This window comes from Anomalospiza imberbis, chromosome 2 (genome assembly GCF_031753505.1).
Source record: "Anomalospiza imberbis isolate Cuckoo-Finch-1a 21T00152 chromosome 2, ASM3175350v1, whole genome shotgun sequence".
NCBI classification, from domain to species: domain Eukaryota; kingdom Metazoa; phylum Chordata; class Aves; order Passeriformes; family Viduidae; genus Anomalospiza; species Anomalospiza imberbis.
The window spans coordinates 59,503,006-59,525,992 of NC_089682.1; the positions used below are offsets into that span (position 1 = coordinate 59,503,006).

Genomic DNA, 22,987 nt, shown 5'->3' on the forward strand with positions numbered 1-22,987 from the left:
TAGCAGAGAAATATAGCACTTGAAGTATTTTAAAAGCAGTGGTTTTATTCATTGTGTTTCAAAGAATTTCATATGAGGGAAATAAACAGACCTATCTCAAGTGTCTCTCATGGTATATTCAGAGTAGGTCAAGGTAGTGAACTTAATAGCAAAGCAGCAATTATTTTGGATGCTTTCTGCTTATATAATAAAATAATTCTCTTTCACCCTGAGCAGTGCCTTTAGAAAGGAGAATGGTATGACACCACTTACTCTAGAAAGCCCTTCACTTACTGCATACTTAGATGCAATTTTAACATGAGATCCTGCATACATATGGTGAGTCTTAGAATGCTTAGCTTACAACTTCAAGCTGTAATGATTTGGTTATTCTCTACCAATTTTTGATTAATTGGTAATAAGTAAAAAAACTCAAACCTTTCAGCAAAATCTCAAGCACCCTAGTGGTAACCATTCATCTTCATAAATATTTGCTTGAAGTTTTCCAATTGGATGCTGTTTATAGTAATATGGAAGACTTAGGACTATTCTAAAGTTCTGTTTCTGCTGTACTTTTTACAGACAATATGCAGAAACACATGACCAGCCTCATGAGCAGTTTGGTTGTGTACATCAAGAAATACTGCTGGGGTTGATCTGTCCCTGTTCAGAGATAAATACTCCCACAAGGGAAAAAGACAAGCAAAAAGAGGGATGAGAAACAGTTACGAATTGAGAATAGGAGACGTTGGCCAGCCAGCCTTAGGGTTTTTTGCTCATGAGTGGTTGTCACTGGAAAATTACTTTGAAATCTCCTGTTAGTTTTTAAACATAGTCAATTTAGTAGAAAGTAAATGTGGTGTTGTGTAAACCAGATGAATTGTTGGTGCTAGCATTGAAAAATACCGAAATATTTTAGCTATGTGCAGATTGTCAAGTGAATTCCTGTTCACAGTTGGGTGTAATTTATTACTGAAGAAAAATCTTAGGTGTGGCCTTTGACAAGGTTGCAAAAGATGCAATAAATTATGATTTATTATGGAACACTTTACCAGATAAGAAGACAGATGAACTGTACTACAAATATATCAACTGTCATCCAGCCTAAGTGATCTTGAACCCTGCCTGGTAGACCTTAGTTCACTACCTCTGGTCATTTGTTTCCTGGTGCATGGGTTTCTCTCTTATTCATTTTCTTTAAAATAGGCAAAAGTTGTGAAATATTGGCATTCCTGTTAATTAAATCACACCTTCAAAGTTATTTACTGTCAGGTGATAATGAAGAAAAATATTTACGGTACTGCCATGTAAGGAGAATGAGCTGATAACGAATGCAGAATTTCCTGACAGACTTTTTGTTCTGCATATTGACAAAGCAAAGAGTTCTATAAAGGAATAAAGACACCGTCCAAAACATTTTGCATACTTTTAGAGGCAGTGCTACTAGCACCAAGTAACTCTGTAAATATGTGCCTTGTTCTATTGCTGTTAGTTCTTTTATAAAAGGAAGCAGCCACCTCTTTATAAACAGTGACAAACAGTAAATGAGATGTAGTAGTGTGGCACAGCATTTGTGCCAGTGCAAAACTAATATGACAGCATTTTTTTCTACCAGTTAGTTCAGTGCATTCTAAATGCACCATTGGGGATTTTGGATTCATGGCTATATGCCATGTAATCTTGTGTTAAAGCTATGTTAACAGAGGGATGTGTGGCAAACCATTGCAAAACCAGCCAAGTTCTTCTGGGTAATCTGTGGGATGTTCATGTAAATCTGATGCAATGATAGTTTAGTGAAAAAATGTTCCCTGTTACTGTTCTTACTGTGTTGTAAAACTACTTCACAATGTCTAGTAATATCTAATGCAAATAATATAAACTTGCTGTGTTGCATCAGAAATTCTAGCATTTTTAAGATCACTGGTATGGGAAGGATAAAATTCTGCTGATTGACACTGAATTTTCGTTGCAGTGCAGGAGCATATTTGAAAGACCTTTCATGTAAAATTTGTGTCTTAAACAGTTGTGCATACTTAGGCTCATATCCCAGATTAGACAACTAATACTGTGTTAGAGCTCCATGGAAATACCATCACTGATGTGCTGTTGCAGAACATACAAGAAAATCTGTATTAGTTTTTGAAAAGGACTGCAAGAGTCCTTCAGGAAATGAAGATGTTGCGATGCATTGAATCTGAACTATGCTTATGTTCATTTTTTTCTGGAGAAGATTATTCTATTCCTCTTCCAAGTAGAAGACAAACCTTCAGGTTACCTTGTCTGATAACAATTGACACTTGCTAAATAAAGATCTTGATCCTCCTGTATCTGCTCAGTCCAGATTTAATGTGTTATAGCATCTTCATTCATTCAACTATGATAAGAGATTTTCCTGTGTTCTACAGTACCAAGGTACCAGAGGCAGTATTTCCATGGCAGAGTCCTATCTGTCAGTGAGGACTAGTGTGTTGTAAGTTCCCTTGGAGAAGCTGTTCAAGTTGGTTAAGCTTTCTGTGGGAACATAGTTGCTGCAAAGTTGTTTTGTGTTTGCAGGCTTGATACGTGTGGCTTCCTTTCACAGCATCAGTATGGTCATGGCTCTGAGGGAATCTGAGGAAAGGACACATTGCGAGGCTGTGGTGGCTAAAAAATTGAGTTCTCTGTTGTCCTTAGTTGAGGTCAATGCTGATGCAGTCAGTGGTGTTAGGAGGGCTAAGAGGGACCAGGCAGTAGATGAGCACTTCGGAATGAGCTGAGTCAATCTTTTTATTTTTGGGTCTTGAGTTTTTTGCTTTTGGCGGGAGTTCAGATGCCTGTACTTCAGTGTCTTCATTTTGACCTGAATTTCATACATGATAGCTAATCAGACTGATGTGAGTCATGCATCAGTGTCAGATCTAAAATCTAGGATTCAGAGTCAAAGAATAAGATTGAAGCTTGTCTAAATGGAGAAGCTTTATATGAGAAGTAGGGATTGAAATGTTGTATGGGGAGCCGTTGAAACAGCTGGGAACTGAATTCAATTCTCTCAAATTTCTAATGTGTTAACAAAGAAATTGTTTTTGCTCTATCTCTGCATTTAGTGGTTTTTTAGTACAGATATGTCATTGCTCAAATCCCCCAAACACAGTAGAGAACTCTGCAAGCTGAATATGCACAGCAAAGATGACCCCTTGCCCAGTGGTAGATGGAAGCTAAAGTGAAGATAAATCCAAAGAAATAACGTGATGGTTTAAGGTCATCAATCTCTTCTGAATTTTAGAAAATGAAACAAAATCAGCCATTTCTAGCCAAAGTTTCTTAGTCATCATTGCTTACTCATTTCTTAAAGTGGCATTGTAAGTAAATGAAAATACTATTCCTGTTAAGGAACTGAACAGAAAAACAAAGATAAACATTGATTGTTGAAAATGTCTTCCATACTGTGGATTTTTTATCCTCAGCTATCTTTCATCACCCAAAAAGCATTAGGAAATCCTACCACAACCCTGTCAAAGTCTTCAAAGTAACTTACTTTCACTTTCTCTTAAGTGTCCAAGTAGAACATTAAAATAGGTGTTGTGCATAAAATACTATATTGGTTTAGATCTGATGTTGTGCCTCAGCCAATTATTGGCAATTAATTAAACTAAATAAGAGAGTTTTTTTGTTTTTTCTTTTGTCCTCAACAATTAGATGTTAACTCTGATAACTAATGTACATAGGCTGTATGTTTTTCTAAAAACTAATTTGACAGTAAACAGTTCTTTGTTTAGAAATATGGCAGAAATTCCTATGATCTTGATAATGTGTATTTATGTCTATTATGTCTATATGTTTTGTTGTGAACTCAAAATAAACACTAATCCACTTTCATAATGGTTGCATCACAAGCTACTACACAACAGAATCAAAGATGGGATTCTTGAGGAGAAATGCAGTGTTCCCTCCTGCAGCATTCAAATCTGCTCTGCTGGTCAGGCTTCTTTTTTGGTCTATTAACCACTAGCCTCTGCACCAACTTGTTTGTTTGCTCCCATATTTCAGAAAAGTTATTTGATTGAGAGTCCGAAAAAGAGCTGAAGGGGAGCAGTGCTAAGAGCAGAAGTGTTTGGTGAATGCTGGCTTCCAGCACTGTAGCCCTGTGGCTGCAGCAACAAGGAAGTGTGCACGGTCAGATGGGAGAGCAGGAGGAAAGAGAACAATGAAGCAAAATCACTTAAAAACAAGCATGTTTTAGCATATCATTACACAGGGAAAATAGGTCTTTTTTTTCCCTCCAGTTCTATTTTCCTGTCTTCAGCCATGTTGAAAGTACCTGAGATACATTCCTTGTACAGTTAAGTAGGAAAATATATTTTTGATCCTTAAATTTATACTGACATTGTATTAACCACATTTGTATGTTTCAGGCATGTCTGTGTGAAATGGCAGTAAGGTTATACTGAGCTTATGTCTCTGTTGTGATTGATTCCCTTTGTGGCATTAATGACTGGCTGAAGAGAGATGCAAATTGAGAGTTCTTACCTCAGTTGACTGCAATGCTTACTGATTAGGTAAAAACTTGGGCAAGATGATTTGAAAATACATTAATAGCTATTTAGCTTTCAGAAAAATAGTTCAATGAGAAGATAAATTACAGCTTCTCAATGAATGACAGCAAGTTATAGAAACGCAGCACAAAACTCAGCACAAAAATAGTACTGTAAATAAAAGCAATCAGGCTTCAGCAGAGTTGTGAGAAAGAGGCAAGTGGTCTCAATGCACATCTTGAAGGATTTGGTTATTTAAAGTGTGAAAGTTATTGGTTATTTAATGGCATCTGAATGGGAAACAGATTCCCTGAAACGAATGAAAATATATTGTGCGCGTACAGAATACTTGTAGTGGAAGTAATGGAAAGATCTGGTTATTAATAACAGGAGTCTGCTTGTTGTATAAACATCATCTGCCTTAGAATTTCAGGAGTCTTGCAACAGTTTCTGTTTAGTCAAGTATTCCAGTTTTGTGACATGCTAATGTGATATTTGAAGTACCTAACAGAGAAGTCACTTTTTTTAATACATATGGGCATATTTCAAGAGCTCATACAATCATTCTTGGTCTCTGAATATTTTTCCTATCTTTGAAGATTTTTTTATTTTTTTAGAACACCACACACTGTTTCAACTACTTTTATAACATACTGTCAACATACCACAGAAAATATCTTTGGGATTTGTTCTCCCACAGGTTCTAAATAGTTTTTGATAGATTACTTCAGTATTTTTTTTTAATAATTCAGTGGAACTTAATTAGTTCTGAAACATCCTGCTTAACTGACAATTAAGTCTTAACAGATGTAGCGTGAAAACAGATTCAATGAATTTTTTCACTTTTAAGTGTATTTTAATTTCTTGCAACATATGTCCTCAACGCAGACAGGTATTGGTTTATACCTAAGAAGTACAGTCTGGTTTTAAAATTCCTTGGCTTGCATTCAGTTATTTAAGAACTGATGAGGATCTACAGACCACTGATGGATGATAGCAGGTGCCAGGAGTGCAGGTCAGACTCCTGCCAAAATCTAGCACACGTTCTAGCCTCATATTTTCAGTTGTTTGCAACTCTTTTGGTACTGATGGTTCCGTGCTTTTCCTTAGGCCAATGCTGAATTTTTATTGTATTAGTCATATGATTTATTCTTTTTTGAGTAACCTTGATACAGACTACTATTTTTCCTTTGCTTGTTCTACTAAGAAATGTTACATGATGAGTTTTTTAAAAATGCCTAGGGTAGAACCACAGAGTATCAATCACTTTGCTTCTAGGCAGTAGCAGCAGACAAGGTGTGCAACCTGCTTTGATAGGTGAGAGGAGCTGTCCTTACTTGCCAAACAGCTGGCGTCTCCAGAGGCACCGTTGAGGAGTTCCATTGCTCCCTGTTTGGAAAACACTGGCACTGATTCCCTAAATGAGAAACTGGCCAGGTTATGCTCTGTTTTTCACTCCCCAGCCTTGCACCTGCAGTGGGTTATAGCACCAGTTGTGCTCAGTAGCCTTCCTCATCTGCTGTGAACCAAAAGCAAATACTGAGTTCAAAGACATTTTTCCGTGTGTAAATCACACAGGTTCCTCTTGTTAGAGCCACCTGCTTGTATGGCAGTGCCTCCCTTGGGTTACCAGCTTCGTTACTGCAAAGGAGAATGCAGACAAGAGACAATTCTTAGTAATCAAATCAGTCATCCACTGTCATCCAGTCCCTCAGAGAGCTAAGGTCCTCACACCATCATCCATACTGCTGGCAAGCACCTGGTCATTCTGCTGGCTACATCTTTTTTTAAATATGTTTCCTCTCAGACCTGGAAAAGCCTGAAAGTGAAAGGATTTTACAGACACAGCTAACAAAAAAAAAATGCTACATTTTGTAACAAATCCTCTCTTGGTTGTTCCCAGACAAAAAGTAGTTCAGCATCACTAGTAGGTCCAAATCCATCCTACCTGGCCATTCTTGGTTTTTCTAGCTGCTTTTTTCTGCTGATTAGTATACATAAAATGCCAGTGTCCAGCAACTTTGTTTACCAAGAACTGCAATCATACTTGGCTTAATAAAAATTTTAAAATGGGCTCCTTGCATGGAATTTAAATAGAAGACATGGCCAAGACAGCTACCTTTTGATGTTTTTCAGTTTATTCCAGTTGTCTTTCAGGACTGATGTTTGAAGTCTTCAGAATGATGCAGCTCATTTTCCCAGGCGCCAGCCTTCTTTTCAAGTCTTGAATGCATGTTCTTTGTGCCAATACTTCTGGAACTACTGAGACAGTGAAATTTTGCTGTTGCATTGCTATTGGCAAGCTCATAGTAAGTCACATATCCTGCTAGGGAAACTGCCAGTTGCAGTACACAGAGGACTTTTCTCCTTTTCTGTTCCACTCGAAATGTTGGGTTTTTTTTTTCATTTTTGTTTCTTCTGGGGAAGGGGTGTACATGTGTTTGTGTGTCACTCACACCCTGACAATAACATTTATTTATTTTCTGTGGTTTTGTTGGTAACATAGAATGTGAGAGCTTCCTTCTGTTTCACTGTCAGTTTCCTGGGAGAAACTGTAAAATCTAATGCTCTAAAATTTCATCTGCTTCTCTGGCTTTCTTTGAATTCACTAAGGAGAAACATTTTTTTGCCAGCTGTATGGTGGTAAAGGTAGTCTCTACTGCTGAAAAAGTGAGAGGGTCTTTTAAACCAGTATGGTCATTTTAAAAGTACACTGAGCATCATAAATTACTCTACACTTTCACTAGAAGAAAGCTGTCCATTGTTTGCTTTTCATTTGTACCAACTGTGAGAATTATAAAAAGCCCATTTAAAAATTGATTCATTTGTCATTTCAATCTCTCTCCTCTGCAGCTAAAATAAATGCTTGTTTCAAGAGGACAGTTGCTATTCTTTATGTCCAGTATTTTTGTAAAGGGGAGAAAGGATATCTGCTTAGCCAAACCATTGTTAGAACACCCATATTTATTGCCACTGCTAACCTAAGTTAACATGTAATATCTTGTAATGTATTTTTATGGATTTATATCCTCTATTAGTGGAATACTTCATGGCTTAGTACTTGTCTAACATTTCATAGCTAAGCGTTTCAAAATTTATCATATATATTCTATAAGTCAGCTCCTATTTCAGCAGTTTAAAATAAAACAAACTTTAAATATAGACCTCATACATTTTTTCATACTCAATTTAACATAATTTTTAACCACTGGTTATATTGGAAAACAGTGACACAATATCTCTGTTGCTTAAAAACTGTGCTGATATCCCTACCCTAAAAGTAGTCACTGTCTCTATAAACCATCTTGCTCTTATGCTCACATTTCCCATTTCCTAAAATAGTGAATTTTCTTCTTTTGAACCTTAGCTCTGTGATACATTATGGATAATTAAGCTACCACTCAGCACTGGTCTTGTTAGGTTAGCAAACCTGAGTTTATTTTTATCTCCTTTGTCTGGATGAGGCCATCCATTCCACACCTTCGTGTGGGTATCTTTATTCCATGCTTTTCTGAGTCTGATTTATCTGTGTAAAGCCAGCATCGTTTCCTGGCTCACAGCACAATCCACTGGCAATCACTGTGGTCTAAGGGATGGAACAAGGATGGAAGTCAGGAACTTATTAAATGAAGATTGTTGCTGAAACTTCTGAATGTCAGATTGCAGCTTTAGTTAAGGAGAAAAATGGTTCAAAGCAATGCTCACTTGTGCAAGATGCTGAAATGCGTGTAGCCCGTCCTCCAATTGCAGTCATTACGTGCAGAACAGCTTCCAACACCAAAGGTGCTTTGGTCCTCATTTGTACCTCCATGTGTCTGCCAAGCTGAGTATACTGGGGTAGAGCAAATTATTTTCTGCATCCTTAGGTGAGGAATTTTTTGACATAATCATTGTATAGTGATTAAAACAGAAAAAGAGAGATCTGTCAAAGAACAGCCTCTTAGGGAGTCATGTACGGTCAAGGGCTTAATGCCCCCAGGTAAGGTACAATTTTGCTCAGGGAAAGGAAAAAATTGTTCATTTTTTCAGTCCACAATTGCTCTTGGAGGAGAAATTAGTGTTGTCAGAGAAACTTAGAATGGCAGGAAAGAGACAACACAAGGATAATTGGAATTGGTGGACACAGAAGCCCAGTATACTGAGGGCTGCTGCAAGTTAAATAAGACATTAGTGGGAATTTTGATATAAAGTATACTTCTGCATTTAGATTTGGCTTCTTAATTATATGTACTGAATAAATATTTCTGTTCTATTTCTGTCCCGATCTATTACAATGTTTCCTCTGGTGTTTAATATGGTCAGAATTCTTCAGAAAATCTGACTGTAAAATAAAAGCCAGGGTAAAGCCAAATGTGTTTCAGAGGTTTACTTCATCAGATTATTTGAATTCAGGGGGAGGTAAGTTTTTTTCTGAGGAAATAAGACAATTCTAGAAAATAACAACTTATTTTTTGAAATAAAGTCATGATCTTCTTTGTCTAGATTTTTTTTTCTTTATTTTGTGAGGAGTTTGAAGTCAAAGGGTCAAGTGGTGCCTTATCTTTTCTTCTCTTATTCAGTCTGAAAAGTTCATTCTTTAGTGTACTGGAGGTACTCTCGTTGATGCACAAGACTTTTTGTTTCTACTGCTATAGAAGGCTAATGAACATCATGTCAATAATTTCTAAGCATACTATTAGCAGTATTAATTTTTTTCTAAGTTGCAAATTTACCAAGCTGTTTAAACCAGTGTAATAAGATATGATTAACACCTGTTTTTAAGCTCTTCTATGATTTCTTTTAACTTTAGTTCTTTCCAGTCTTAGGGGAGTTCTCAGACGTTTCATGATCCTGCTCCTCTTTCCATTACCACCTTGTCTATTGAATAAAGGCAATGTTTCAAATTAGTTTTATGTAACTGTCTTCACTCTACTGTTCTGAGAAACTTATAAAACCTAACAGAATCTCTTCACTGAGCTTTTTACATGGCAAAAATAGGTTAAACCTTTCATAGCTTAAAAAACAGGAGCATCCTGTTATCATTTACATACCCTCTGAGCCCCTGCTGTAGGAAAGCTTTCCAAACATCTGTTAATTGCTATGTGGCAGATGTTAATGGTGTATAAACAAGTCAGACTCAGCAGGGGCTGTTACTGGTTTGCTTGGAGATTTTCTGTGTGCTAATAACAGAATGAGCTAATCTTAGAAGTGGAAAGAAACTCCAGGCTCATTTAAAGATAAAGGTGAGAATGATGTGGACCATCAACTGAAGGAAAGCAAGTCAGCCACTGAAAGGAACTCCAATTTAACAAGAGAAGGAAGAAGGCGAGAAAAAGTAGAGATTGCAATAATGCTTGAACCTGCAGACCTATGGAAATAGTGAAGTAGGTCTGTGCAGGATCAGTAAATGCTCAAAGCAGTAGACAGTGTCTTCTATATGAAAATTCCTAAACATGGTTAATAGAATGTCCTTATCTTTCCAAAATATCTGTTGGAAAAAATAGTGTCATCTACACTAAAATGGCCTTCCTAAAATTTTCATGTAAGGTTGCACTTCAGAGCCTTAGGAAACCCTAAGGAACCCTAAAGGAAAAAGTTTCTTCTGGAAAATCTGCAGTGACAGTATAATCTTAATTCAGTTCTGAATAGCAATTCCCTTTATCACTATCATCCTTTTCATCCCCAGGAATCTAAAACATCCGAAGTGCTACCATACTGACCTATGCCCAAAGTCTCTTCCCTTAAAATAGCAGTTTTATTATTTTCTTTTTTTTTTTTTCCCTTTCCTTCCTTAAGCTGATTCACTAACATTAATAGGGATTAGTTGCAATTATTAAGCTTCTGTTGAAAAGGAAAGTGATGCATTAGGTTATCCTAGAGTAGGCATCCAATAATTCGGTTCATCCTTTTAATTAATACTAATTGCAAAATGGATTTGTTTCTTTGGTGTTTATGAACCCTTGTCTTTCAATGGATGATGTCAGCAGAATTTGGGAAGGTGGAGAACACACAGATAATATCATCAATTGCAAAAATACAAGGTTTTTGGTGTAAAACTGTTGACTAGTAGCAAGTGGACCCAAAACAACCTTGTGTGCTTTCTTTTGCTTATATTTGCCATATCTTTTTGAAATTCCTCTTATTGACATTCAACACAGATGGTAAATAATTTACTAAAGCCTTTCCAAATTTTCAGTTAAGAGAATTATTTCATCCTCTTTTTGTCCTCTAATACAAATGTATTTGATGTTTCTTCCAGAAGAGTCTGCTGCAGAGGTGAATAGGAGGTGTAACTAGCCCAGTCCCTCTATGCAGTAACTGAACACCATCTAGTGGGTGTTTGCTTAATCCTTTCATTCCTAAACAGAATCTATAAAATTATAATTTACAATTATAAATTACAAAGTAATTGTTCTCTAAACTCAAAAGCAACACTCTCGGACAGCTAGTCACTGTGAATTGCATGTTCATGAAAGGGGCTTTTGTTCTGGAAGAGAAGCATAATAAGGGTTTGAATTTTAGGTGTTTATTGTGCTCTGGACAGTAAGACTAAATGTCCCAGGCCTTGAGTTTAAACATACATTTCACATTAATGAAATTACCAATATAGAATTGTTTCCTTTCAGTAAAATGCCCCAATTCACTGTTAAATCCAGTGCTTACTACTCTCATGCCTCAACAAATAAGGCATAAATGCTATATTGTCGGTTGTCAGTGAGAATTGAAACCAGGCTACAGCCTTCACTGCATGAGAATGTTGCTGCCCTTAGTATATGCAAGGGGGCAAAAGCCAAAAACTGCCTATGAAACCTACCAACTATTGTATGTTTTTGGTGTTAGTGTATGTTACAAAAGCCTATAAATAGATATTTTCTTTTTGGAAGGATTGGTCAGGTGACTGTATTAAATTAGAGAGATGTCTTGTATTCATACCCTTCTAGAAACAAATGTCTGCAAGCATGTGCTAGATCAAATTGAACATGGTCTTGGGCAACAGATCCAGACTGACCTTACTTTGAGCTTTTTCCTGTTGTCATCATGAGAAGATAAGGACATTCTAGTTACTGCAATAACCTTCAGAGCTCCCTTCCAATTTCAGCTATTCTGTGAAAGAGGTGGAACCCCATGGGGGAGCCCCACTTCATGGGTTTTCCCACAAGCTTCTCAGAAAGTCCTGTGACCATCTTTCACAGTCACCAAAAAGATGCTGTTTTTAATGTATTCCCTAGAATGTTACCATTGGGAAGGAAATAAGAACAATAAGATGTTTGAAAGGATGTGTTTGCTCTGTGGGGGATGTAAGGCAGCCCTGAAGGCCTCAATTTCTAGACATTTGATGGAAGGACAAGGTACTAGGAGAATGAAACACGAATACCACCATCATTAGAATAGTGCAGCAATAGAAATCAGACATCCTGCTGTTGAGATTTCCAGATTTTGCAATAGCAGTATAGAAAAACATCAGCCACCTCTTTCTCTGTTTTTGTTTTTTTTTTTTTTTTCTTCTAAAGATCTGACTAGCGAGAACTGTATTATGATGAATTACAGTTTCCCAAACTGATATTTCTAGTAAAATTCCATTATACTTTTCTAATCAGCTGTCACCTCTTTGAATATTTTTGGCAATATTTCTAAGACCTTTTACTGCATGTTGCTGTAGTGGAAGTAAATCTTTTTTTAAAAATACAAAACATAACAAAAGAGAAAACATTAATGGTGATGTAAATAATTTTGATATGTGATAGGGTGAAACAGGAAAACCATTTAAAAAAGAGTGAGCTTCTACATAAACTGAATCTAAGTAGATATTTCTATTTACAGTACTCTTGAGAACCCATGTAATTTATGTGAAATGTCAATGCTCCTGGTTGCTTACCCACTGCAGTAATTTAAATTGCCTAGATCACTGATATGTTAGCTATTTACTGCTTGGACACAAGCACGATAGATGTCCTATATCTGAAGAGAATTACAGTAACCAGTGCATTTTTCATGCTGATATAATTAATAAATACAAATATTTCACTTAATATTTCCAGTTTTAATTTAAAAAATTTTAATTACTTCATTAGTAAATCATTAGATTTTTTCTTTCTGTTCCACTAGGAATAAGCAATATCAACAGTATCCTGAAGTTTGTGCTTGGATGAATAAGTTTAAGAAGCAAACTATTTCATAAACAAAGGAGTTGAATTCATTTCACAGTTTTTGACCTGCCCAGTGGATGAGGGAAATGCTATGGATGTTGTCTACCTAGACTTTGAAAAAGCCTTTACACTGTTTCCCTCAGCATTATCCTGGAGAAGCTGGCTGCTCATGGCTTGGGTGGGTGCACTGTTCACTGGGTAAAAAGCTGTCTGGATGGCCAAGCCCAGGGAGTGATGCTGAATGGAGTTACATCCCACTGGGGGCTGGTCACAAAGTGGTGTTCCCTGGGAACAGTATTTGGGCCAGTCCTGTTTAACATCTTTGTTGATGATCTGGATGAGGGGATCGAGTACTCTCTCAGTCAGTTCACAGATGACACCAATTTGGGTGGGAGTGTTGATCTGCTGGGTGGCAGGAAGGGCCTGCAGAGGGATCTGGACAGGCTGGATCAAAGGGCCAGGACCAATTGTATGAGGTTCAGCAAGGCCAAGTGCCAGGTCCTGCACTGGGGTCACAACAACCCCAGGCAGCGCTGCAGGCTGGGGACAGTGGCTGGGAAGCTGCCTGGCGGAAAAGGACCTGGGGGTGCTGGCAAACAGCAGCTGAACGTGAGCCAGTGTGTGTGCCCAGGTGGCCAAGAAGGCCGATGGCATCCTGGCCTGGATCAGCACTGGTGTGGCCAGCAGGAGCAGGGCAGTGACTGTCCCCCTGTACTCAGCACTGGTGAGGCCACAGCTCCAATCCTGTGTGCAGTTCTGGGCCCCTCACTGCAAGAAAGACATTGAGGGACTGGAGCGTGTCCAGAGAAGGGCAGCGGAGCTGGGGAAGGGTCTGGAGCACAAGTCCTTTGAGGAGCAGCTAAGGGAGCTGGGGGTGTTCAGCCTGGAGAAAAGGAGGCTCGGGGGGACCTCATTACTCTCTACAACTGCCTGAAAGGAGGGCGCAGCCAGGTGGGGCTGGGCCTCTTCTGCCAGGCAACAAGTGACAGAACAAGAGGAAATGGCCTCAAATTGTACCAAGGAAGGTTTAGGCTGGGTACTAGGGAAAAATTCTTCAGTGAATGGGTGGTCAAACATTGGAACAGGCTGCCCAGAAAACCAGTGAAATCACCAACCCTGAAAGTGATCACAAGACTTGTGAATGTGGCACTTGGGGACACAGTTTACTGGTGGGTCTGGCAGTGCTGCATTAGTGGCTGGATTCAATGATCTTAGACATCTTTACCAACCTTAATGATTCTATTGTCTTTTGAAGCCAAATAATGGAATTATAGAATCACTAAGGTTAAAAATTTTTAAAATCGTCAAGTCCAACCATTAACCTAACCCAGTGGAGTCCACCACTAAACCATGTCCCTAAGCAACACATTCACATGTCTTTTAAGTATTTCCAGGGATACTGTCTCCACAACTTTCCTGGGCAATCTGTTCCAATGCTTGACAACCCTTTCAGTAAAAAAAAAATTCCAGTCTGAACCTCCCCTTGTGCAACTTGAGGCCATATTCCAACCTAATTTTTGTATTTATACTATCTTTCAAATGTGTGAACATGTATTTGTGTGCACCTAAACTGATGAGATAATGCATGAGCCAAAGTCTGTTGGGAGCAATAGAACAAAGTGGTTGACCCACGTGGTTATTTCTGGCATTGTTATCTGTAATTCTTTCTTGTTGGAGTATTCAGTACATATCAAAGAGTAATAAACCATTCAGTTACTTCATATAATTTGACACAATTTGAAATGATTCGCAGTTCGTGCTTAGGGGATAAATTGCATCAGAGCAAATAGGTGGAAAAGGTGGTCCTCTCTGACATGACAGGGAAAATCTTCAGAATACATATTGTAAAGGAAGTAGCTGAATGAGACAAAAGGAGTGGTTGCTATTGTGGTAATGGGGCCTTTATATTGAACACATAAGCTTAAATCAAGTTTTGCATAGTGAGATAAGAATCAGTTTCTGGCTTTGTTAAGATGTTGACCTTTTCTTCCTTCATTTTGATTGTGGGATGATTTGCACACTTTTTCATTCTGAATCCAAATTAATGTCTGCTTATAATTAAGATGCAATTTGCTCGTTGTGTATGCAGATTTTTAACAGTGTCATTTCACTGTTGTTGTCTATACCCCTATTTATTTGTTCTTCTCTAATAATCTTCTCTAGCCATAAAGTAGATTGCAGAACCCTAAGGCCAGAGATCCTGACTTCTAACACTGCCTAGGAAAGGAACAGAATTAAACCTCTAGTGCTAGGAGGCTGTCTTAATAGTTTACCTTCGTCTGATCTGAGTAATCTAGAATGTGCTCTGACCCTGTAGTATTTAAAAGTTAGGTGTTGTTAACAATAGGAGATGATGACGTAAGGAGAGTGATGATTCACAAATTATATCTTCTTTATTTCAGAGTTGGATCAAAGTTGCTTAATTGAGTTTTCTTGAAGGCGTAGTCTAGCTTATACTGTTCTCTTTGCTAGATAAGACTGACTACAATCTTAAACATTGTAACAGGAATTTTTGGGGGTTGTGGCTCTGCTTGCCTGCTCTTTGTGGGAAGGACCATGGTTTTGTGCAGAGTCAGGAAATGCCATCAATCCCAAAAGTCTGAACTCCATAGTGTTCTCTGTAAGTTGCAGGAATTGTTCTCCACCCTTCTGGTCTCAGAAATATGTATTATGGATACAGCTCCTTCCAGGTAATCTTAGTTGTCCTTTATAAGACTTTATTGCTCCAATTATGCAGCCATTCCATCTCTTGAGCTGTAGTTAACTTTATCCTTGCATCTGATTAAGTTCTTATTAAAACAGAGAATACATGCCCTTAGCACTGCTAACATCAGTCTACTATATAGGAGGTTGGAAAAAACAGATTATAGATGTAACAAATACAGAAAGCAGTCACAGTGTGAGTTATCTGGTTGCATGCAGAAGAACCCACTTGCTCAACTCACATATATAAAAGCTGAATGTCAGGTCAGAGGAAGTAATTGTAGCATTTCTTTAAAAGAAGGGAACAGATAAGTGCAAGACCTGGATTGGACACCTGTCTCAACCTGGAATAAATTGTCCTTTCTCTGTCTGTTTCTCTCCCTTGACTATAAAGGCAGCCTAAAGTCATTAGTCAGGATGAAGTTTGCAGAAAGAGATAATATCTTTTATTAGACCAGTTGCTCTAAGTTGGAAAAATTAGAGAAGCTTTTGGGCATATGAGCTTTTCCTCAGATCTGAAATAGGAGCAGCTGATTTCAGAGTTAATTATAAACCTTTTTCTGTGTATGTCCTCACACCATCATAGTTACAGCAAAGCACCACAGAGATCACCAACTCAGATTTAGGCACCTAATTTTTAGACATCTTAATGAGGCCAGAGGAGCCAAGTATGAAGTGCTTATTTGGGAGTTTGAGAACTTGCATTTCACATGACACTTTTTTTTTCCCAGATGGTCCTCCAGGGCTGACCTCTGCCTGTCCAGAGGACTGGCAGCCTCTCCTGCTGGGGAAATGCTCAGCTGAAATTGTGCTCTCTGCTTGGCTTCTTGCTGCTTGTGTGTTTCACATGAAGTCTTAGCTGGCTTCACGTGCTCCCTTTGCAGGGCTGCCCGTACAGGCCTGTGAGACTGCTGCAGTTGTTTGGGAGAAGTGACTGTATCCTGTATGTCCTTGCAGTACAAGTCTTGGGATAAGCTTGGAAGTTTGAACATATTCTCATCTTTTCCTTAACTGCAGCTCGGATACATTATTAGAAAGAGAGGGGATCTGGGAGTATGTCACTTTCCCTGGATCTAAGGAGAAGGTGTTCCCCTGCTCTCCTTGCCTTTCCCACAGACTCTTGCTGCAGTCCCAGTGAGGACTAAGCTGTTTGCAAGCACTGTAGTGGGCACCACAGCATCTGCTTTTACCCTGGTGCCTTTGGTTATTTTGGAACTCCTGGTGACTCAGTGCCATGGTCTCTTTAAGAGGTTTTGGAAACTTGCTTATCTTAATTCTTCTGTCTCTTTCAGTTTCCTAAATATCCTTTGATGTTTCCTCCCTGCATCAGCATCCCACCCTTTTTACCCCAGGCTGCCTGACTCACTGAGAAACCTCCTGGTATTGACTTGCTCTGATGCAAGTGCTCTTCTGAAATGGAGATTTGCCAGTGCTGGCCCCATCCCAGCGCTCTGTATTTCTTGTTTCCTCAGAGGAACGATTGCTTTAAATAAATAAGGACAGATGCAAAGCTTGTTTTGTAAAGCATAGCAGAAGCTTTTATTACTGCAAATTGCCTTTTCCACTGGGCATACTTGAATTCAATTCCGGTGGTTCATTTTACTAATTCATGTGATTGAAATTACTTTTATCAATTATCTTTCAATGGAGCAATGCAGTAGTTCAGTAAAAGCTTTCTGGCTGAAGTAAATTCTTAATTCATTTAAATTGCATGCTCATTTATTATTCAGATATTGGTTTGCCAGGAGCTAGCATAGAAATCTGACCACTTGGTTTGTCATGCTTTCAAAAAGCCTAAAGTTTTTTTGCTATCCTTCATTTATCTCTAGTATCACCAGTATTTCAAAAGAAGGCCTTAAAGAAATAATTACTAGCTTGAATTTTTGTCCTTTATTGGTTTCATTAGCAGTAAGTACTTTATAAATGCATAGAAGAGCTTTAAGGAATGAGAACAAAAAATAAGGCACACTTTGGTAAGTTAAAAAAGGCACACTTTGTTAATATAACATACTTGTCCAGTATCATTAAAATTATCTAAGAGGGCTGAGAATTAAATACAAGCTATTGCATGTCAAAGATCTTCTATTTCAGGCTAATTTAAACAGAAATTTTAACAGCATCTCCCCAAGGAAATCAACATACACAATTCTTATCTAACCCAGCTCGCTGGTGCAGGATTCTCAGAGTTCAGCTTGCGTGAAAGCTGGCAGCCAGTTATAAGAAATGCAAATCCTCGTTCCCATGGCAGGCAAGGCTGCAGGGTGGGCTCTGCTCTAAAGGCCACAGCATGAGCTTCATACAGTGGGTGTGGCTTTTAAAATGCCCTGATCCTCAAATTAGGATTGTGCTGAAAACCCATCCCATTTAAAAGGTTTGTTTCACTCATCATTTTGCACAATGAGAGTTTGTTTCAATTGTGAATGTACTTAATGCTATTCTCATCCTAATTTTTCATAAAAAACCAAATGGTTTTATAGTACCTCAGTATGACCTTGAACCTGCAAGGTCAATATTCAGCAAAGATAGCAATGAATGCCATCTGAAATTAAAAAGCTGGGAGGTCAATTTTTATTTTATTTTTGTAATTTTGTCTGTTTGAAATGGAGCTAAAAAGAGATTTGGGTCAAACCATCTTAGTGACTTCACTGATGAAAAGGACAGGAGTTTGTTCTTCTAGGAAAAGATACCTATTTTATACTGTTCACATTTGAATTTCAGGCTGTGGAGAAAGATTGATTCAAAATTTAAATTAAATATCCTTATTACAAAAATAAAGCAATCTTGAAGACATGTAAAATTATGTTTTCTTATACATAGTAGTAACTACTTTTACTTTGTCCTTCGATTATTGTTGTTAGAGTTGCTTATATTCGTGATTTTACAAATTCTTTGAATCTAAACACCTTTTGTCAGATCTAAGCCATTCCTTAGCTCTACAGGTATAAAAGGGTGTTACTGTGTGTGCAAGTCCAGCCTTGTTTAATTCAGCCCTTTCCTAACAGTAATCCTAACATTGATGTCAGGTCCGTTCTACATCTTAGTGTAAAAAAACGATAGATGATGGAAACACTTCTGTTTCCAGAAACGTAGGTGACAAAATACCCAGGTTTGCCGAGGGCAAATAAAGACTGATGGAGCTGCTCTTGGCAGTGTTTTCTTAATTATAGTTATCAACTAACTTTCTTGGCTAACAGCACAGAACTTGTGTGTTAATAAGTAGACTTGGTATTCATACTACTAAAAAAGCTAAAATGCCTTTTTGTCCATGAAAAGTGCCTCTGTATGCCATTGTTTCATGGATATGCTGTAGGTGGTGAAAATTAGATGATTGCATATGTAAAATATGTAGAGACCCTTGAAAATACTGTCCTTTAAACCAGTATTCCATCATAATTGTGGCAGGTCCGTAGGAAAAAAAAAGTTGTTCTCATTTAATCAAGTTAAAAACAATTAAAATTACAAGTTTCTTTTTTCATATGAAAGACTCTAACTACTACAAACAAGTTTGGTACTGTGTCATTAATTTTCCAAGTAGTAAGAATCTATTAAAGTAAAAGAGTAAAACTAAAGAAAATTGAATCATGCAGATCTTTTACTTAATAGATTAAATAGTCCCTAATAATTACATCTATTGCCTGTAGTCCTCAGAGAGAGACTTAGATCCTGATATATTTGTAGTCATGTGTGAGGAATGATAGCATCAATATTTAATTCATGGGAAAAAAGAGGCACTTTTTTTCTTCAGTGTACAAGCCGGGTAAGAAACTGTTCAAACCTTTGCAGTGCATCTTCTGCAGAGAAGAGTTAACCTTCTCCTAATTATTTTAGACAAGGTCTTAAAAGATCTGATTCCTCGGAGGGCTGTACATTTTATATTAATAGAGCTTTCCTTGTTGGTATTTAAAGGGTGCTCACTGTTAAGAAGTAAATAAATTGAGAAAATAAGCACCAAGAGCTAAATTAGCATTCAAGAAGTATGTTTCCTAGTGTAAACAGAGATTTGAGTCTTCACACATGATTTTATATAATGACAATACCAATAAAATATAACTGGATGTAATTCTTAGAAAACATTAAAATAATTATTGGAGGAAACTTATTCTACAGTTTAAATTATTATATTATTATAAGACTGTAGTCTAATATCTTACACAAATCCCAGTATGAAAGATAACACTACTCTCCCTAGTGTCAGGGTGTTTTTTCCAAAAGATTCCTACCCTCCAGTACACGTGCTTGGTGACATCTGCCCATGTGAGAAGAGCACCATTAAAAGACTCCATATTTAGTACTTTGCTGTGTTTACTGCTTTGAAAAGTAGAAATCTCTTTGTTTCTCTCTGAATCAGTTCCTTTCTCTCCTGCCTTTTTTCCTGTCTTACTGTGGCAGCTGCCTCTCGTCCAGTTGCTGCAAGGACCGATTCTGACCCACCTGGTGCTGCGTCTCACCACGTCCTGGGGTGATTATGACTCTTCTCTCCCTCTTCTGCCACTCAGTGAAGGCTTCTTTTGCTCTTCTTTTGCTCTACCAGTCCTTTCCCCCATGCGAGGGTAGCATGAGCATCTCTGCATCATTGTTGTTACTGTCTTTTCACCTCTGAAAGAGGTCAACATATCAGCATCTTAAATATCCTCTGGAGCGTGACAGTGGCTGGATGTAAGAGGGCAGATGTTGATGGCTGCCACAGCCATTTCTGTGAGCTCTAGGCAGTTGCAGTTGTAAGTGCTGGCTGGTGAAGAGTCTGTACGTCTACAATAGACTTCCCTTCCTTTTCTTAATTTTTATCAATATCTGGTAATTCTCAGTGAGGATATGTTGTTCCCAAAACCATGTAACTGAAGAGTTTCAGCATTGTGCTGAATGCAACACAAAGAGAAACACAGACTCAAGTGTACAGCCTCACAAACTTGGCCAACTGTTGTCTCAGCTGTAGCTCCAAGTGTTTTCTTCTTACCTTGCATCACTTATCCATGCCTTGGCTGTTCCAGCTTGCAGAGTTCAGCCTGTCTCCTTTCATCATCCTCCTGGATGCTGGCAAAAGGTTACTCCCCACTACACTGCTGTGGTAGCAGGTGCTGATCCAGATGTGATGTTCTTGGGATCACCAGGAGAATCAAATGAATGGAGTTGCTGTTAACCAAATAAGGATATATGGCTGGCTTCAGTGCAGACAGCAAGTGCAAGGAGCATGTACAGTGAGAAACTGCAGGGTGGTTTTCCCGTTTTTCTTTCAGATACTGTGTTTTGCAGACCTACAGCCTGACTCATTCCCTTCTGTAAGGCTGCTCTATTGGTGGGTCTGCCAGGGCCAAAAAACCAGCTTAAGTTCAGTTTCACATTGAAACATGCTGTACGAAGCAGTGACATTTCAAAGATGAGATCGAAATCACTTAATTTCCTAAGCAGCCATTCATGAAAATGCTCTGCAGCAGGGACTGCTGTTACATGTAACTGTGGTGTTACATCACACTGCTCAGGACTCAGCCTTAGTGGATGTAGCTGTTGTTGCTGCTTCTCCCAGTCTGTTATCAGTCTGACTTCTTTTGTCTCAAATGAGGCAAAGTAGAGGATTTCATGCATTGTTATACTTAAAAGGTATCTACCTATGGAGCTTTATATATATGTGTGTATATGGGTTTAAATATATGTATAGGCATTGCACAAAAATGTATTCATCCACAGTAACAGGTGGTACTGGCAACACCTGTTGCTGGGGTCACTCAACACTCCAGTATTAAAGCCCTAATTTTAGTTGCTTATAACTTTTGTCAAACTTAAACATTTGTGTTGAAATGTTATGTGCCAGGTGTCTGCCTTAGGCTGATTTGGGGGAGGGGATGTGAGGAGTGGAATTTATCAGCAAAACTGTTACTGCTAGTTGAGGGAGCAGAGGCCAGGGTACTGTTTTGCCTGTGCTGAAAAATGAGCTATTGCTGGTTGAGATGTTCCAAGCCAAAAGTTGCCAGTGGAAACCCCTTGCAGCTGGGCATGCCATTTGCCAGCACTGTGGAAATTCACTATTTTACTGACAAAGCACCGCTGTCTGGCCAAATTATGGGCCTGTGAAAATGCTTGGTAGATGTTTTTTGACAGCTGCCCACCAGGCTGCTTCCATCATGCCCATTTCCAGATAGTGGTGCTGCACTGGTGACCCTTTGGATGCAAAATGCCTGTGAAGCAGCAAAGTAGCCTTGGAGACCAAGCGTGGAGCAAAGCAGGCTGCTGCACACAGGGGCACCAGTCCACAGAGCACATCCAAGTGGCTCAGTTTGTGCTTACTCAATGTGAATAAATAGGAGGGAATGGCTGGCTGGAATCCAGAGGAAACAGAGATGAAGGAAGAGCATGATGGGCTGAGAGAGGTAAGAGTGAAGGACAACAGGGTTTGGAGAACTGTATGAGAAGCGCTGAGGAGGTAGACTGAGAAGGGACATGCACAGCTCCTGCAGGTCCATGACCATAGGGTTTCTGTGATCCCTGCCTAACCAGCTGGAATGTTCCACTCTTGATACATTGCAGCTACATACATATGTACAGACACATTGCAGCTCCCCAAACATGTGATTTACACAGGATCATAACCTATACTGCTAGTGACTCCCCTGTTTGAGTGTATACACTTGAACCTGCTGAGAAACATTTAGGAGTTTGCATGAGTTTCATCTGATGCTCCTTCGGAAAGCAGAGTTGTTCAATTTACTTCTGCTTAATAGAAACATCACATTTTAATTTTTTTTTTTGGTATTTCTTAGCTTTCACATACTCAACCCACACTTCAAGGACTATCATGTGTGCATGGAAATCCCTTTGTAAATACTACAGCTGTTTCTTGCTGTATAGTGTAGCCGTGGAATCTGTGCGACATTTGTAGCTCACAGTATGCAAAGTCATACTAGTAAGTTGGTCATCGATATGAAAGTAGGCTGTGCTTTAATCTAGGCTGAGAGAACATTTGAACAGACTGCTCATATTATTTTTAAATCTTGTCCTCTCGTGATCATTATGGGAATTAGAAACAAACTGTCTGTTGCGAAATATTCTGTTTCATATTACTTAGCATTTTCTCAAAAAAAATCAGAAGAAATGCCACAAAACCTGATCAAAGTTCAAAGTCAGTTTGTTATTGAATGATGATGATTTTTTTTATTATAGGCAAAGCTTCAGCCAAGAAACTGACAAAAAAGGTAAGCAAAATGTTCCTTTCCTTCTTCAAAAGAACTTGCATTCTTTCTGTTACTGAAGTGATTAAGTCTCTTTCAAAACTGGCTTTATATTTTCTTGTTTATGTCTTTAAAGGAGGTAGATGCTGCACTGCTGTATGTTGCCAAAGCTAAACCAGGACCAACCTTTTTTAGAGAGCTTGGTGATAAAGGTAATGAGCACTTTTGATACTGAAAAATACGTCTTGCTTTTTATCTCATTATATGGTGTGAGCTGAATGTATTTTTAAAGAGGTTTTCATGGATTTTATTTCATCTTCATCTAGCCAGTAGCTGCCTCCTTGGCAAATCTCTCAGTTATACAAGAGAGAGTAAAGAGGCTGGGAATTGAAAGCCTTCTTAGGTGTAGGAGGAGACATGAAAGAAACTGAAAAGCCTACTTGGAAGAGGAAAGAGCTAAAGGGATGGCTTGAACACAAAATGGACTTTTAAGACTTTTTGTTAATGA

At 38.4% G+C, this 22,987-nt stretch overlaps 1 protein-coding gene across 1 annotated transcript in view; it reads left to right on the forward strand.

The window, feature by feature from the left end:
* The window catches only part of MICU2 (mitochondrial calcium uptake 2), a 135,267-nt gene that overhangs the window by 74,343 nt on the left and 37,937 nt on the right, over positions 1-22,987 (forward strand). The window contains exons 3-4 of the mRNA XM_068181342.1: positions 22,472-22,503; positions 22,616-22,691. Coding sequence (XP_068037443.1) covers positions 22,472-22,503; positions 22,616-22,691 — 108 coding nt within the window. The remainder of the gene's footprint in view (positions 1-22,471; positions 22,504-22,615; positions 22,692-22,987) is intronic.